The sequence below is a fragment of the Alosa pseudoharengus genome, unplaced genomic scaffold, assembly GCF_046254945.1.
Source record: "Alosa pseudoharengus isolate Yale_2024_CS ecotype anadromous, Long Island Sound unplaced genomic scaffold, YU_APseudo_1.1 YU_APseudo_1.1_scf_3, whole genome shotgun sequence".
NCBI classification, from domain to species: Eukaryota; Metazoa; Chordata; class Actinopteri; order Clupeiformes; family Clupeidae; genus Alosa; species Alosa pseudoharengus.
In genome coordinates, this window is record NW_027468718.1 from 21,028,505 (window position 1) to 21,047,159 (window position 18,655).

Here is an 18,655-nt window from a genome sequence, read left to right on the forward strand (position 1 = left end):
CTTAATGCTGATCCTACCACAACACAACTCCATTAGCCTATGTGTTATTGTGTGTTCTTGAGTGTGTTTCTTTGTTTTGTTTTGCTCGTAAAAGATAGTCTAATTAGGCTGTAGCCAATTGTATGACAAATAGGATAAATTCATATACACTGCTCAAAAAATTTAAAGGAACACTTTGAAAAAACATCAGATCTCAATGGGAAAAAACTCATGCTGGATATCTATACTGATATGGACTGGGTAATGTGTACTGGGTAAAGGATGGCACATTCTTTTTTGGTAATGAAAATGATCAACCACAGAGGGCTGAATTCAAAGACCCCCACGAAAATCAATGAAAAAAGTGAAACAATTATGCTACAAGCTAGTCCATTTTGCCTAAATTTCATTGCAGCAACTCAAAATGGTACTCAGTAGTCGTATGGACCCCACATGCTTGACAATGAGACGGCGGATGGTGTCCTGGGGGTCTGCTCCCAGATGTGGACACGGCCATCATTGAGCTCCTTGACAGTCTGTGGTGCAACCTGCCGGTGTTGGATGGACCAAAACACAATGTCCAAGAGGTGTTCTACTGGATTTAAGTCAGGGGAGTGTGGGGGACAGTCAATGGTATCAATTCCTTCATCATCCAGGAACTGCCTGCACACTCTCGCCACATGTGGCCGGTCATTGTTGTGAACCAGGGGGAACCCAGGGGCCTCTGCACCAGTACAGGGTCAGACAATGGGTCTGAAGGGTTTGATGACACCAAAGCAGGTGAAACTGATTCACAACCCCCTCTGTTACGTAACTGGCCAGACCAATAGCTTACAAGTTTGATAACCTTGATGCTATACTCCTATGAAAATGTGTTCCCTTATTTATTTTGAGCAGTGTAGATTATCTTCATATCGGTAAGCAATTCTTTGTTGAGTGGATGACGTGAAAACAAATGAATATGGTTATGAAAATCTCTGCACAGGCCAATGAACATTGACATTTATTTCTGCTGCTGTAGTCAATGGCAGTGAGTGACCCCATGAACTGTGCTGAACAGGTAATGGAAAAATAAAGATACTATATATTTGCAAGGTCACAAAAATGTCTGAAATTACACAATTCATTTAAAAAACAAAAGTGATTTTTTTATTACTCCAGAGTGTTTTCAATGCCAACGTTGCCCCCACCATCACCCTTCATATTCCATATATTTATTTATCTATATTCAATTCAACATAGCACACATCCGTGCTGATGAGCGTAAACCTGGTGGCCTTTTTTTTCTGTATTTACAATACAATGATGGAAATGTACAAGACTTAGTGGCATTCACAATCTCAACAATAGGTACGAATACAATTTGTTCCCTCTGTACAAACTAATGACATTAGATTATTATTATTTCTCTTCTTTTTTTTTTTTTACAGATACATGTTGGTGATCGATTTTGGCCTACATACACATTCCCCACCTGATTCTCTATCGCAAACCTTTTTTAATCACATTACTCACTCTTTCTCCATGCTATCACAACTACGTCTTCAAAAGAAAAAAGCAAACACAAACCCTTACACAGTGCAGGGAGCCTGTGGCACACTAGCGCCCGGCATCCTCGCCCCTTTGTCCCGACACACTCACTGCAAGATTCTTCCTTTCCCTCTCACTCTCCATGTCTTTTTTTTTTTTTTAAATCAAAAACAACAAACATTCCATGAATTCCTTCTTTGGCTCACTTTCCATTTCACCCATCTGATTTCATCTGAACGACCGCCACATTCATCTTTAACTTTGTTTTATATAAAAAAAGGAGACAACGACAACAACAAAACAAAACAAAAAAACAGACAAACTGACACGCAAAATAAAAGTTCATGTGGAAGAGTTCATGGAGCCTCTTGGCAAAGGTCCCGTGCCTCTAAAATAATCTCTCTTACTCGCTCTCTCTCGCTCTCTGGTCTATACCCAGGAGTCGGGGGAGCCCGGGTACTGTTCTGCCCGGTAAGAAGGCCTCCGTGTGGTGGAATAGAAGTCCACATAGTTAGTGGTGGCTTTGAGCCCGAGCGGCTGGGGAGCATAGTCTGCCGTGGAGTAGCGCACGGCACTGTCCTCCAGGTAGCGCTCCTCGTAGCCATGCGGCGACTGCAGGTACATTCGGTAGGTGTCATAGTTCCTCCTGCCCGGTTCATCGCCATAGAACTGTGGCTGTGGAGTAAAAGGGACAGACGATTATTCTCTCAAAAAGAAAATAGTTCAAAATGATCCATCATAATCCTACATTGATGTTGATGTTGATGTTGGGCTTTCAAAGATGTGAGTTATCACCTGAAACTGCTTGGTTTGTTATAGTCTTATTTTTTTTATTGAAAATTTGAGACATCCTTTTTCATTCTAAATATTCAAAGGTCACCAATGTACCGAGGCTTTGGTCACTCATAATTGATGCTTTGTTTTGTGCATTTGCACAGTAATTGCCTGTACCCTTTGCTAACTTCATTTCAAGCTCTGACGTCAATCATTTATTTCTGCCCCTCAGTATTTGTGGAAACTTTACCCCTCACCTTAACCAAGTTTTATCCTTGGCAGTCCTTCACACACATAAAAAGATGACCAACACGCCAACACAACACGACTACCACTGTCAAAGCATTAAAAAGTAATGGGTAGAGACTACGGGCTACAACTCGGCTAGCTCGCACGGAGAGGTGTCATCCTGGTGTGCTTGACGGACATCTTTAATTATAGATAGCGAGCGCGGTGACACCACGCCGCCTCCCTGTTCACTGACAGGTCGTGGATCTCAGTGTGTGAGTGTGCATCTGCAGGCTTCACACACTCTGACAGGTGCCTGGATGCCACCCAGCCCAGCGGTGCCCTAACCCCCCAAACCCCCCCACCCCCCCCGTGCAGCCAGTCGCACCCGCTTAGGGGCGCACAAAAGCTGACGGGAGTCACCCTCTTATCCCCCCCTTCCGGCCTGCCCTCTAAGCCGGCGGCACAACCTGTCCCGTCTCCTTCCATTAGTGCAAAGGAGCGAGAGAGCGAGACGGCTACCCCGGCCTCCCTCGGCCCCACACCTCTTTTGAAAAGCGGAGAGAAGGGAGAGAGAGATTGTTTGCTGAGGGCTCGGAAAGATAGACGGCGACTAAGGACAGATCGATAGATGGCTGACAGAGGTGACGAGTGAGCGGCAACGCTCGAATAGAGCGTAAGCTGGGGACGCTGGCGGCGCTGAACAGGGGCTGGAGAAGCCTTTCCCTTTGTGGGTGAACTATGGAGCCCCAGTGAGGGGCCTATCTGGCAGATTATGCCCTCCTACAGGTGGGTGTTGTTCGTGCCGAGCAGCACTCGAGAGCTGCCACTGGCCTATGGCGGTCAGAGTAGAGCCTGGCCCCTTACCTGTGTTCTTCTGGGCTCCTCTCGTGTTGGTGAGGAATAGGACCCAATGTAATATGGCGAAGACTTCGCAGACCCTACAGGAATGAAACAAACAAACAAAAACAAAAACAAAATCAACACTACGTATTTGTTTATCTCTAAACAATCAACAGCAGTGCAACACATGACATATGTCTAAAATTTCCCTCAGGATGAATAATGTGTGTTTGTGTGTGTGTGTGTGTGTGTGTGTGTGTGTGTGTGTGTGTGTGTGTGTGTATATATATATATATATATATATATATATATATATATATATATATATATCTATCTATCTATCTATCTATCTATCTATCTATCTATCTATCTATGCCAGACCAGCTAGCCAGCCATGAAACACAATGAGGCAGAGTTGCCTGGCTGCTAGGAAAACAAACATCCTGGCATGTCTCCCTGGAGAGGGTACAGTTGGATCCGGCGCTATAACATCATAACAAAAGACACTCGGAAAGCCAGACGACAGAGCTGCTGTTTGACGAGCCTGTGGGCTGGAATTTTCTTTGGCAGATTTTCACAGCGGTGGCATCGACTACAGCCGTCCCCATCCACTGTCTGGCCAGTCTGCCCTTGGGCTTTATGAGTGCGAGTGAGTGTCTGTACACAGGGTCAGCCGATGTCCACACAGGTATGGCAACGTGCATTTTAATATTTTTGTAAGGTAACAGGGTTGCTTGTATGCTTACATGCTAGTCTATTAACATTATGGGTGTATGTGCATTTTATTATAGAGGTGTTTGAAATTTCAAGACTGTGTGCATGAGTCATACATTGTACAAAGCACAAGAAATGTACACATGTTTTATTGTGTAAATATGTTTTAGTAAATATTGTGTTTTATTGTGTAAATATGTTTTGTGTAAATATATGTTTTAGTGCCAGCATGTTTGACAGCCTGAGTCTGTGTGTTGTGTTACAGCTCTGCCTTCCAGTTATGAGCAGCCTGTAACACATGTGGAAGAGCTTGATGACCGTATATAGACTCCAGAGAGTGACTCTGCATGCGCTTCCTCTTCATCTGTATCCCTGTGTGTGGGCCTCTGTGTGTGTGAGAGAGAGTGGAGGAGGGTGTCTGTGAGGCTGGGAGTGAGGGAGTGAGTGAGTGAGTGAGCGACTGTCCCAGCCAGAACTCGGAGCTCTGTTGACTCTGCCCCTCCCCTTCCCTCCCCTCCGCTCCCTGCCGACGAGGCCCAGGCTCTGTCCATCTGTCCCCGCGGCCCATCTCGGCCCCACCTCGGGACGGGCAGACAAAGACAGCTTTGTGGCGTCTGCCCAGAGCCTTGGCAGTCTGACCCCCACTGCCCAGAGCTCCCCCCTGCCTCCGCCTCTCAGCCACAACAAAAGGCCTGCAGGACAGAGGCCACTGTCTCGCACACTCACCATCTCTGCAGCAGAGATGAGCAGGCAGAGAGGAGTGTGTGTGTGTGTGTGTGTGTGTGTGTGTGTGTGTGTGTGTGTGTGTGTGTGTGTGTACACGTGTCCTCGTGTGAGAGGTTGCCTGCATGGGTTTCTAGCTCATGGGGATGACTCTGCACATTTGCATAGAATGCCTAAATATTGCCTACAGGACATTCCTGTAATTCTCAACAGTATGAGAGTTGGCATGACCTTAGGGAGAACACATGCATACTCAAAAATGTTAAGAATGAATCCTACCACAAAGAAAAACTTTAATAAACACTGGTATGTCCAAAGCTGGGGCAGGAATTCTACTGTGGTTTTGCAGGTTGCACACTCACCTGTGTATTGGTTTTTATGTACATTGTTGTCGCCTTGGTAGTTATAAAATTGCATAGTTGACGGGGCCCTCTGGTAGTCGGAGCGCTGCTCTTTGATGCCCAGCATGGCAGGAGAGGAGGTGGCACTGCCCGCTGCAAACACAAACCAAACACCACCCATCACAGAGTTATTCACAGGCATGTCAACACCGGGCGGTTTAATCATCATAAGCGAGTCAGGGCTGTAGGGGCCAGCGGGGCTCACCAGACTGGTGGACTGGGGACATCTGCAGGGTGCTGGTTGGTAAAGTGGGCTGAGACTTGAACCGGTCGCGCTCCAACGTCGTCACTGGGGTGACAAAGTGATTCTGGTTCCATCCATCCTAACAACACACACACAGACAAACGCAAACAACACAGAGAGAGAGAGAGAGAGAGAGAGAAAGAAAAAGAGAGAGAGAGAGAGAGAGAAAGAAAGAGAGAGGGGATAAAATATGCTGTTAGAGCATTCCTCTTTTATTGGAAAGGAGCAAAGTAAACTCCCAGAGGGCAAAAGGCTTTAAAATGCTAAAGTTCATTTCGGTCAGCAGTTGCAGTGCCTCTCATCTCCCCCTCACCTTCTTGTAGATGGTGCGCAGGTCTCTGTACTGCCAGAGAGTGTTCAGCACCTGTGCTGCAGCCTTCACCACCTTCATGGAGAACCTGAGGCAAACATATTCAATCATTTATTAGTAACATTCATTTTGAGACTAACCACAAATACTCACTCATTAGTAATCTTGCGGTGTACTCATGTTACTAAGAACTGACAGGCCCTTACTGAAACCATGGCTTTATGATACCCAAATGCAGTTTAATCTGTGCTTATGTGCTACATCACTGAGTTTATCTGGATGCATATGTCTGTGTTAGACATCATCAGTATGGGACAGAAACGTGAAGCTTAACAGACTCTGAGGGAGGTTGGCCGAGTCGTGTCTCATAAATCTGTGGCTATTTGCAAAGCTTTACATAACCCTCTGTGGTGCTATGGTCGCTAACTGTTTACACAGGAGGTGAGACATAGCATTCATTCCTCTCTCTGGCTCCAGCCTGCCAGCACAGCCAGCCAACCACCCAGCCCAGCCCGGCCCAGCCCAGCACAGCCAACCACCCAGCCCAGCCCGGCCCAGCCCAGCACAGCCAACCACCCAGCCCAGCCCGGCCCAGCCCAGCACAGCCAACCACCCAGCCCAGCCCAGCCCAGCCCGGCCCAGCCCAGCACAGCCAACCACCCAGCCCAGCCCAGCCCAGCCCAGCCCAGCCCAGCCCAGCCCAGCACAGCCCAGCCCAGCCCAGCCCAGCCCAGCACAGCCCAGCCCAGCCCAGCCCAGCCCAGCACAGCCAACCACCCAGCCCAGCCCAGCCCGGCCCAGCCCAGCCCAGCCCAGCCCAGCCCAGCCCAGCCCAGCACACCCAGCCCAGCCCGGCCCAGCCCAGCCCAGCCCAGCCCAGCCCAGCACACCCAGCCCAGCCCGGCCCAGCCCAGCACACCCAGCCCAGCCCGGCCCAGCACACCCAGCCCAGCCCAGCCCAGCCCGGCCCCAGTGGCCCACCTCTCTCCCCGGCCTTTGGTGATGTTCACCAGCTTCTCGATGCCCCCCGTGTCGGCCAGGGCCTTGGCGTTCTCCATGTTCTTGCTGGTGACCTCGTGGAGAGTGCAACAAATGGCCGCCACCGTCTCGTCCGACAGCTGGGTGGTGTTGCCCCCTGGGAGCCGGTTGACAAGGTCCCTCATGGCATACTTCCCTATTGCACACAAACACACACAGTTCAGGGAGGGAAAGGGGAAGGGTGGGGGGGAAGTTAGTGTGGCGGTAACATACATCAAATATTACGTAATCCATTCCTGTGTGCTTGCAATGTATACACGAGCCCTCCTCCGGGCTACGGTTCACCAAAGAACACAGTGTACTTCTCTCTTTTTCTTTTTTACTCTCTAGAATATGTCTGTGTAATTTTATGTGTTTGTTAATCTCCAATTAATATGGTTCTAGATGCTGGTATGGTATTAAACATAAATTACTACTACAACCACTCTTTGTTACACTCTTTCTCTCTCTCTCTCTCTCTCTCTCTCTCTCTCTCTCTCTCTACTGTAGGATCATGTTTATGCAGAGAGAAGAGAGAGCAGTGCCGCCGTGGCTGCTTTGGCCGCCCACCACGAGTCCGTCCTCAAGGACACACACCGCACTGCAGTCTCAGGAGGAGGAAGCCCTGCAATCCTCAATCCGCCGAGTCCGACAGAGAGGAGAAAAGGGGAAAAAAAAAAAACCCTACCCTTCTCCCTTCTCCTTCCCCCTTTCTTGTTCACGAGCTCCTCCTGCGTTGTTTTGAGACCGGCATGTTTCATTAGGTGCCCTGGGCTTGTTTCGGTAGGAGCCAACCTCTTCATTATTTCCACTGTTTGCTAATAAAATCTGCTCCGTCGAGGCACACAGGCGGAGAGCAGCAGGATTGGGATGTAATTCGACTGTGACGATCGGAGTTTATTGTTACCCTCTAATTCACTCAAGTACACAATCCTCCTCTTGTTTCCACTAAATTGTGTCTACATCATTCCTATTGAATCAGATGTGTGTGTGTGTGTGTGTGTGTGTGTGTGTGCTCACACAACTTGGCAGGCATCTCCTACTGGGGCCTGCTCAGTGGTTCTGACGTTCAAATTTCCATGCCAATTACTATTCGCACGATATGGTGTTGCAAACAATTAGACCATCTTGCCTGCCAGTGACTTATGAGTAATTGCTTTCCGTATTTGAAAGGTTTCTTTCTCTTTGTTGGAGCTTTCATAGACAAACAATTGACTTTCTAGACACAACTAACTGCTTTTCAGAGTAGAATAGGTTACACCTTTGCAGTGGACATTTATGATCGCCATGCTGGATGTATGGACATGTGTATTTACAGTTTGATGATGGATGGATGGATGGATGTATACACTGCAAAAACTGTTCTATCTAATAAAATCTAACCAAGTACATTGTACATCAAGATCAAAAAATCTAGTTGGTATTGTTTTCAGCATAAAGGGACTTACCTAGCGCTTTCTCGTAAAATCATTTGACTTAATTTAAAAAGAGTTTAACTTATTTTAAGACATCTCAGATCAAATTTGTCTGCCAGTGTGTTAATCAAATTTGTCCTAAAAACAAGCAAATTTGGCTGCCAGTGCCAGTGCTATTTGTTAAGCAAATTTGTCTTAATAAGACTCCTTAAAATAAGTCAAACTCTATTTAAATGAAGTCAAAATGATCTTTCGAGAGAGCAGTAGGTAAGTCTCTTCATACTAAAAACAATACCAAATAGATTTTTTGATCTTCATATAAAGATTAATTACAGTTGGTTCGATTTTATTTTTCGCAGTGTACATGAGCATGTTTGTGCAGTGGATATATGCTTTGCTGTGTGGTTTCTCACCAATCAGCTCCTTGTTCCTGACATCCAGAGCCATGTTCCTCAGGGCGGTGGCCACGGAGCACACCACCCGGTCATTGTCCATCCTCAGCAGCTCCACCAGGATGGGCAGACCCTTCTCCTTACGCACCGCCGCACGGATGTACGCCGCAAACTGCAGTGGAGAGAGGGAAAGAGAGTGAGAGAGAGAGGGAAGGGGGGGAGAGAGAGAGAGAGAGAGAGAGAGAGAGAGGGAAGGGGGGAGAGAGAGAGAAAGAGGGAAGGGGGGGAGAGAGAGAGACAGAGAGAGAGAGAGAGTGAAGGGGGAGAGAGAGAGAGAGAGAGAGAGAGAGAGAGAGAAAAAGAGAGAGAGAGAGAGAGAAAGAGGGAAGGGGGGGAGAGAGAGAGGGAAGATAGTGAGAAAAGTTGGTTTCTACTACACAGAATGGGGAGTGCTTGATTTATGTTCTCCACATATGACTTCTGGAAAGTGACACACAAAGAAGCTACTCCTTCCAGAAAACGTGATGACCAAAATGTGAAATCTCAACGCATTAGGTATGTGCAGGTGAGTAGCTTGTGAGAACTCAACGCATTAGGGATGTGCAGGTGAGTAGCTTGTGAAATCTCAACGCATTAGGGATGTGCAGGTGAGTAGCTTGTGAAATCTCAACGCATTAGGTATGTGCAGGTGAGTAGCTTGTGAAATCTCAACGCATTAGGGATGTGCAGGTGAGTAGCTTGTGAAATCTCAACGCATTAGGGATGTGCAGGTGAGTAGCTTGTGAAATCTCAACGCACTAGGGATGTGCAGGTGAGTAGCTTGTGAAATCTCAACGCATTAGGGATGTGCAGGTGAGTAGCTTGTGAAATCTCAACGCATTAGGTATGTGCAGGTGAGTAGCTTGTGAAATCTCAACGCATTAGGGATGTGCAGGTGAGTAGCTTGTGAAATCTCAACGCATTAGGTATGTGCAGGTGAGTAGCTTGTGAAATCTCAACGCATTAGGGATGTGCAGGTGAGTAGCTTGTGAAATCTCAACGCATTAGGGATGTGCAGGTGAGTAGCTTGTGAAATCTCAACGCATTAGGGATGTGCAGGTGAGTAGCTTGTGAAATCTCAACGCATTAGGGATGTGCAGGTGAGTAGCTTGTGAAATCTCAACGCATTAGGGATGTGCAGGTGAGTAGCTTGTGAAATCTCAACGCATTAGGGATGTGCAGGTGAGTAGCTTGTGAGATCTCAACGCATTAGGGATGTGCAGGTGAGTAGCTTGAGGGGACGCACCTTCCAGTTGCCCGCTGACAGGTTCTGTAGCGACCCTGCGGCGCCCTCCAGCGTGGCGGGGTTGGAGCTCTCGGCCAGCAGGGTGAGGTAAGGCTTGACCACCGCCGGGTGCCACAGCATCTCCGCCCCTTTGGGAGACTTGGAGAAGCCAGGGATGGGGCCAACGCCGTCCCACTAGGTACAGAAACACACACACACACACACACACACACACACACACACACACACACACACACAGACATATGAAAACACATAAACACACACACACATAGAAACATACACATATAGATGAGCACACACCCAAGCTAAAGGTTGAAAACTTCTCATATCTCATGGGGCTCCATCTGGCACTAAGTGATGAAGAGACTCAGGAGCTCCCTCTAAATCCTCCCTGGGGCACTCTCATTGGCCTGGAATGTAGGTATGTGTGTGTGTGTGTGTGTGTGTGTGTGTGTGTGTGTGTGTGTGTGTGTGTGTGTGTGTGTGTGTGTGTGTGTGTGTGTGTGTGTGTGTGTGTGTGTGTGTGTGTGTGTGTGTGAGTGAGAGACACACACCTGGTCTTCATGCGAGTCTTTCTTCTTCTTTTTCTTCTTGCGACCCCAGCAGCCGTAGTCCACCTCTTTACTGGGCGACTCTGACCCCAACAGGCCATCGAGCTCCTGAGTGCCGACCAATCGCGATGGGGCGATCTCCAGCTCCAGCCGGTACGAAAGGTTCCTCAGAGTGCAAATACAGTTCTCCACAATCTAAGACAGGAAAAGAGGGAGTGTGAGAGAAATTAATATTTAATATTTATCTGCTGTATATAGTTGTCTAACAAGTTTTTCTTGTCTTGGGGCTATTAGATAGCGGCATCCTACCACAAACAATCTGTACAGACATGCAAAATAGGCCATTTTTCACAGGGGGCATAATTAAATTGTATGCCTGTCGTGTGTGTGTGTGTTTTTGCATGTGTGTGTGTGTGTGTGAGTGAGAGAGAGAGAGAGAGAAAGAGAGAGAGAGAGATAAAGAGAGAGAGACAGCTTTACGCCCTGCACACACTCTGGCAGTGCTGCTGGTGGGACTAACTCATTAAGCATGGGCTATATCATCCCTCATCAGATTAAAGAAAGCACACTTAAAAGAGGCCTCAGCAATAACAAAAGAGTTTTAATGCCCCTACGCGTGCTCCACTTTGTACTGCCAAAGTGCTCACAAAGCACACACTAGGGAATGGTGCTAACAGACTCATCAACATGTGGCAGCGCTAGTAGCTGCTTTCAGACGCAACCTCCGCAGTATATGTCAAACGGAGGTCCAACCCTTTCGGGTGGTTCAGATATGATGCTAACATGCGGACATTGTGTGTGAACGACACCGATGCACATGAACAGAATCTGTTCTGCGTGGTTGAACAGGTTGAACGTGGTTGAACACGCACATGAACAGAATCTACGCATGTTCTTCGCTTCGTTCAGACACGAGCTCATTTAAATAATGCCCGTCGAAAATACTAGGAGGGGAGTAGTGTAGGAGCCGGCTAAGTTCGGAATTCCAAATAGCCGGTTATGTTGTTCAGATATACGGCCCAACCGCTTGACATCCACAGAATATGCGGACTTACACGTAGGTCTGAAAGCAGTGTGTATGTGTGTGTGTGTGTGTGTGTGTATAAGAATCGTGGATTGCTAGTGTCCATTAATAGCTGGTTGACCATGAGAGTCGTGGATTATTGGACAAACTGTATCAAAGGAAGTGTAGAATCTCTCTTCCACTGGAAGCTAAAGGACTGGGAAATGTGCAGTGTCTGTCTGCATGTGTGTGAGAGAGTGATCAAATGAGAATGAGAACTGTTTGTGTGAAGTGAGAGAATGAAGGAGATAAATTGTGTGTGTGTGTGTGTGTGTGTGTGTAATACACACCTTGCTGTCAAAGTCGGAGGTGCTAACACAGGCCTTGATGACGTAGAGCAAGGAGTCGACGAGCCCCTCACAGCCACGCAACTGTTTTCTGGCCTCCTCCCCAGCCGAGCTAAGATTCCTGCAACACAAACACACACAGTCAGGACGATCACACACACACACACACACACACCTGAAGAGTATATCAACATAATCACACACATGAGTACTCAATGTTCAAGCGTGCAAACACATGCTCTTGCATTCTAACCCCCTCTTCATGTCAACATACACACACAAAAACATGTAATCATAGACTTGTCAGTTAGTTCCCTTCTGAAAACATTGTGACGTTTGTGTGTGTGTGTGTGTGTGTGTGTGTGTCTGTCTGTGTGTGAGAATGCGACAAGGCAACAGAGGTGAGTGTTAGACGTGTTGACCGGCCCATCCATAATGCATGAGTACTGTGTGTAGCCAGAGGGCTGGCACAGGAGAGGCAGTCAGAGACCTACAGCCCTATCTACACAACCACAGGCACAGGACACAACAGCAGAGCGGAATGGAGAAAGGAGACAGAAAAGAGGAAAAAGAAAACAGAATGCATAGTAAAGAAAAAAAAGAATGCATAGTAAACTCTAAAAGAACCTTGGAACAAGTCTCTGTGTAAGAGAACCCTAACCGATACAGAAGAGTAATTGGAGTCTATGTTGTGGTGTAGGCATGGCATGTGTGTGGGTGTTTAGGGGCTTGGAGTGTTACGCAATCTTCCAGACCACAGCACAGGTCAAAGATGTACACAAATTCTTGACTTTGATTTCATTACTACATGCCACAACAAACTATAATTAAAGAAAGTCAGAACTTTTTCTATACAATCTGAAGTCAGTTGAGTGAGTTTTATGCATACCCCAAAAGTTGACCTACATATTAAGTGGTATATATGAAAAGGAACCTACAACTATGGAATGATGTATGGCTTCATGTTGGAGTTTTAAAATACCTCCAGGAATGGTATAAAAAAGTGCGCTCTTTAATTGGGCCCATATGTGTAAGAGCCTATGTAGGTCACAGGCACCATGTCAGACATACGGGTGCAGTAGCGCGACAGCTCCACGGGGGGGCAGTGTTGCCCTGCGTGATGTGGCCGTTACCTCAGGCAGCCGGTGGAGTTGCGCAGCACCAGGGAGGAGTGGAACTTGAGCTTGTGGTCGTCGTCGAACGAGGAGCTGCTCCAGCCGGAGTGCGGGATGATCACAGTGTTGGTCAGAGTAGTTAAGGCGTCCCGGATGATTGTCATCTTCACCGCGTCGCAGGAGGACAGGTTCCACAACACCCCTGAGAGAGAGAGAGAGATGGAGGAGACAGAGAGGAAGAAAAAGAGAGCGGAAAGGGAGAGACAGAGAGGGAGGAGGGAAAGAGAGAAAGATGATGAGATGCCTGTGGTCCAGCTCTGTGAGCTGTCATATGGAGTCAGGTCACCCTTCAGGAGCTGCCAGCTCCCAAGTTTTTTTTTTTTATAGATCTCCACTGTGGGAGTGCAGACTCACACACACACACACACACACACACACACACACACACACACACACACACACACGTCCAGATACACACAGGCATGGAAACAAAACCTGCCAACACCACCTTGGTGCACACTCACAAACAAGCAAACACACACGCACACACAAACTGAGGTTTCAAGTCTCACTCAAGACACATTTGAGCACACACATTAATGACTTGCACAAGCCACACACACACACGGCTCATGTTCCTAACACAACATCACAACACATTACGGCCCTCTGGTAATGGAGTTGACGCTGGAGTGAGTATGACAACACTGCCCACACTGATCCACATACAGAAGGACACATCATTAAACATTACATCACGTCTCCATATGGCAGGCAGATTGGCAGCTATTTATAGCGCTTAATGGACTTGATTCGGGTGCTCTTTGATGGCGCTGTGTGTGTGTGTGTGTGTGTGTGTATGTGTGTATGTGGGGGATTACTCGGTGTGTGCGACAGGAGCCTTAATTAGCTGGCTCTTACCAGAGGCTCAGACTAACGCTTCTGATGGGTGCTGGTAACCTTGAGGAGCACGGGCGCTCGTAATGGGAGACACACAGATGGATGTGTATGTGGTGTAGACACACACATACACACACAGATGGATGTGTATGTGGTGTAGACACACACATACACACACACACACCGGTTCCGTGCGCATGAGTGACAAGCTGGCAGAAGCATGGGAGAGATAGATTGCGTGTGTGTCTGTGGAAGGGAGTGTGAGTGTGTGCCAAGAGATTCCCTTGACTGCATTATCTATCTCCCTCTCTCTCTCCCTCTCACCCCCCCCCTCCTCTCTATCTGCCATGTCTTGATTCCCTTTCAATTAAATCACCATTGAAGATAAAAGCTCCTGTATTGCCAGCCAAGAAAGACTTTGCGAGGCAGATGCCAACAGTATACCAAAGACAGACAGTCACACACAGATTGTGTGTGTGTGCAACCCCTCCATTCCCACACACACACACACACACACACACACACACACACACACACACACACACACACACACATCCGCTGTGTTCCTAGATCTCTGGCTTGACATTTAACTTGCCTCGCTCTCCCTCCAAGCATTTAATGTACCCAATAATGAAGCCTGCTTTCAGTGAACATAGGGCAAATAAGAAAAATGAGTCACTGGATAAAAAAAAAACAACTACACCTGTTTTTGGTAGGGGAAAAAAAAACAACAAAAAAGAAATTCAGGGCCTACCCTCCAATATGCCGTGCTCAGTCTGAACAAATACCACCAACAAAGCAATTTTATTTTACACTACACACAATGGAAAAATAACTTGGATTTATAATGGCTGCCTACTTATCCATGCTGTGCACTGCCAACTGCTGGAGCTGACTCCCCAACAGCTGCTTCATCACCCGCCTCATCGACATCATCATCATCATCATCATCACTACCACCACCAGATGCCACCTACGCCTCTGACCTATCTCTGTAAAACAGGCTCTGCCTTCCCCAAACCTGTGTGTGTGTGTGTGTGTGTGTGTGTGCGTGTGTGTAGCATACACACGCAAACACGTGCGCACACGCACACACACACACACACACACACACACACACACACACACACGGGTACACGCCTGAGGCATCTACTGTAAGTCAGCACAGCAGCTGGAGGACCTTAATCATCCACGGCTCGGCCTCGCACTGACCGAGGGAGCTGGTAAATGCTGGTGAGAATGACCTCATGGAATAACAGTGATTCAGCGCTCCTAGGATTTTATAGTAGAGTTTCATCATACCAAAAGCAGGTGTGCTCTCTCTCTTACACTATAAGTGTGTGTGTGTGTGTGTGTGTGTGTGTGTGTGTGTGTGTGTGTGTGTGTGTGTGTGTGTGTCCACTACAAAGGGTAGCAGGCTCTTGCTGATGGGGGGGATCTGTTGTAGTTGCTGTCTGTCAGCTGTGGTCTTAAACAGCCATCACTCACAGCCACGGTACAAAGGCGGCCCACCCACCTTAATTAAAGCCCTCAGAGGGACATCAAAGCTGTTTCCTATTAGTCCAGCCCTGAGAAGTGCAGCGGGCAGTATGGTCAACATAGACTTAACCCCCCACCACTCACAGACCACAGGGGCATTAGAGACTACACTCCCCCCCCCCCCCCCCCATCAGCCCAGCAGAGCCCACGTGTCGTATTCCACAGCCAGCTGTAACGGCAAGTGTGAACTCCTCTCGGATTCATCACGGCTGAGTCACACACACTTGAAAGCTTCTGCAAAAACACACACACACACACGAATCATCGCATACATCTAAGAAGCACCAAAGCCAGTGACCTGTCGGTAAATTAACTCCTGAGGAAAGATTCATCATGACCTGGATTTGTGTGTGATGGACAGGAAAGGGGGAAAGAGAGGGAAAAAGAGAGGAATAGAGGAGGAGAGAGAGGAGAAGAATGTGAAGGAGAGAGAGAAAGAGAGAGAGAGAGAGAGAGAGAGAGAGAGAGAGAGAGAGCAAGCGAGCCACAGATCTGGCTAAGAGAGAGTCCATTCTGGCTGTAATGAAATCTTAACTGAGCACGTTATTTAGTTAGTGTCTCCGTGAATGAGGCTCAGACCATCTATACCCAACCTGATGAGTGCTGATGTGTCAGGCCTGGGCTAATGGGAGTATACATCTCTGTGTGTGTGTGTGTGTGTGTGTGTGTGTGTGTGTGTGTGTGTGTGTGTGTGTGTGTGTGTGTGTGTGTGTGCAGGGGAACTGGATGGTTAGATCACTGACTGCACTGAAGTCCAGTCTATCAATAATCTCATTATGCAGGCGAAGGGCTTTGGCCTGGTGGAAATCAGCGGGGCCATATGTCCACCATGGCAGGATGTGTCCGGTCACTGCAGACGATGGCCAGCCCCTCCAGCCCCTCCATACCCACACACACCCACTCACTCACACGTGCACAATCTTTAGTCACGGACACACAATCACACACACACTAGTGGATCCCCACTAGTGTGACACACCAGCTCTCGTCGGGGTGGGTATATGCCATCTGTGCACGTGTGTACTGTACGTGCACACACACACACAGAGGGAGAGAAACACACACACACACACACACACACACAGGGACACACAGAGAGAGAGACACACACACACACACTCCTCTCAGTAAAAGACAGCTTGAGAGGCATTCCAATAGGTTGCTGAAACCTCCCCGAACAGCTCGGGCCACTGAGTGTGCTTTGTGCATATCCTTCCCCACTCATTTCTGCATCTCCTCTGAAGCCCGCCACTTCATTTGCCAAATTGAGTGAGGGGATTTCATTTAAGGCAAACACGAATCAGGCCACACTGAATTAATTCCTGCTTATTATGGACGGGAGTAACTCAGTAGCTTCCTCTTAATTAAAGCCTGCAGTACCGCCGGCAGCCCACAGGGGCAGTATGGAGCAGTGTGGTGAACACTCTGTGAGAATTCACACCCATGCGCTTTTCCCCTCTTTCTTTTTTTTCCCCCATTCCTTCTCCTCTCTTATGCTCTAGGAAGCAGAGGAGTGGCTGTGTGTCCACACCCCTTGGCTGGACCACACCACGGTCTGTTTTCCTGTTTCTTCCCACTAGCCTCCCCTCCATCTGGGGAGTGGAATGAGGGAAGAGGAGGGAGAGAGGGCGTGGAGGGAGAGAGAGAGGGAGAAATGAAAGGAGAAGGAAAGAAAATGAGGAGAAGGAAGGAGAGAGAGAGAGAGATAGAGAGAGAAAGAAAGAGAGAGAGACTGCACTCTGGTCTTGCTTGGCTGGTCTCAGAGCTGCTCACTCCCACATGAACTGTAATGTAAGAACGGCGGAGCTCATTTCCTCCATCAGCTCCAAACAAACGGCGGCCAAACAAGGTTAAAGAGCCCAGAGGCATACACACACACACAAAGACTCACACAGAGGAGTCATGCATGCAAAACATACCCAGAGAAAGGGAAAGAAGAGGTGTATATATATGCATATGAGAGAGACCAAACAGTAGAAGCATTGACTGACAACACACACACACACACACGCACCAGATCCAGAGCAGACCAAAGAGCAATGGTCCTCCCGTTCTCCTATTTTCAGTGTTACACAATGTAAACATTCCTGTGTGAGTGTGTGTAAGGTGAGGCCAGTGCTCGCTCCCCCTATGTGTGTTTGTGTGTGGTGGAGTGTGTGTTAGGGGAGTCCAATGGTCCAGCAGCAGCTTTGTGGACACAGTTGTTTGGAGAGTGGCTATCCCTGTCCTGTCTCAGTCCCAGCTGGTGGTTGGGTCACATGTCCTGGGTAGGGAGGTGGGGTCTGGGTGATTCCCGTAGGACAGGTGACCCAACCGTTGTGTGTGTGTGTGTGTGTGTGTGTGTGTGTGTGCTCAGGGTCAGATCCCACAGTCTCACTGCAGGGTAGAGGCTGGTATGGCTGGAGCCAATGGAGACAGGCCAAGACCTGGCCTCCCTGACCCTCAGCTCAGAGTGTGTGTGTGTGTGTGTGTGTGTGTGTGTGTGTGTGTGTGTGTTTGTGTGTGTGTGTAAGGGAGGGAGGTGTAGTCTACACACAGAGATGCAGGCGATGTGAGGTCAGTGACATCCCGGGTACAAAACCTCCTGTCAGATTTGTTCAAGTCACACACACCCACCGAGACATACACACACACACATATACACACGCTCACACACACACACTTTCCCAACTTTGCTCTCATGACATGATGGACTGTGTTGTGAGAGATCCAACCCCATGCCGTTCGAGCTGCTAGAGTTATTCCTGTCAGCTCACTCAGTCACGCCTGGAGGGGAGGAATGACGGCAGCGGATGGCAGCCTTCAGACACCGACTCTTCTGGAAGCCGTTGATTACAGCGAGGTGACGGTCCTCCGCCGACCCCCACTAATTAGTCGACGCAGCGGCATATCGGCTGCCAATTAACCCGCACCGCCCTTCCGTGTACAGGAGTCTCGCGCGTTAACGTCAAAACTAACTCCTCTGAACAGCAGGAGCCAGCCAGGAGAAGGTTCCGGAAAGACACTCAGTCTGAGAGATTTCCTTTAACACAAACTAAGCCTGAAGTATCTGTGACTCTTTGTCTGCCTCAACCCTACTTGAGTTCCCCCCTCTTGACCCAAACTAAGCAGCAAAAATAAACAGCAGCTGAATTGACCGTAAACATCGAGTCTTCTGCCTCATATCAACCGGGAAAGGAATGCAGGGTGCTTCTCTGCTTTTGCACACTATGCAGGGTGACAGCTCTCTATACACACTACCTTCAACAGAGAGAGAGAGAGAGAGAGAGAGAGAGAGAGAGAGAGAGGATAGAGAATGAAAGGAGGAGGGGGGGATGGAGTCATATTTCAGTAAGTAGCCGTTGG

The 18,655-nt window shown here is 48.2% G+C and overlaps 1 protein-coding gene across 3 annotated transcripts in view; it reads right to left on the reverse strand.

The window, feature by feature from the left end:
- Nucleotides 1-953: 953 nt before the first annotated feature.
- LOC143100401 (plakophilin-4-like) overlaps nt 954-18,655 on the reverse strand; it is a 94,337-nt gene continuing 76,635 nt past the window's right edge. For all 3 annotated transcript variants that reach the window (XM_076263552.1, XM_076263551.1, XM_076263550.1), the window contains 11 exons: nt 12,890-13,073; nt 11,760-11,877; nt 10,410-10,601; nt 9,856-10,029; nt 8,592-8,742; nt 6,728-6,920; nt 5,750-5,834; nt 5,398-5,515; nt 5,154-5,285; nt 3,379-3,452; nt 954-2,184 (listed from right to left, as the gene is read on the reverse strand). In XM_076263552.1, coding sequence (XP_076119667.1) covers nt 1,939-2,184; nt 3,379-3,452; nt 5,154-5,285; nt 5,398-5,515; nt 5,750-5,834; nt 6,728-6,920; nt 8,592-8,742; nt 9,856-10,029; nt 10,410-10,601; nt 11,760-11,877; nt 12,890-13,073 — 1,667 coding nt within the window. In that variant the 3' untranslated portion in view covers nt 954-1,938. The remainder of the gene's footprint in view (nt 2,185-3,378; nt 3,453-5,153; nt 5,286-5,397; nt 5,516-5,749; nt 5,835-6,727; nt 6,921-8,591; nt 8,743-9,855; nt 10,030-10,409; nt 10,602-11,759; nt 11,878-12,889; nt 13,074-18,655) is intronic.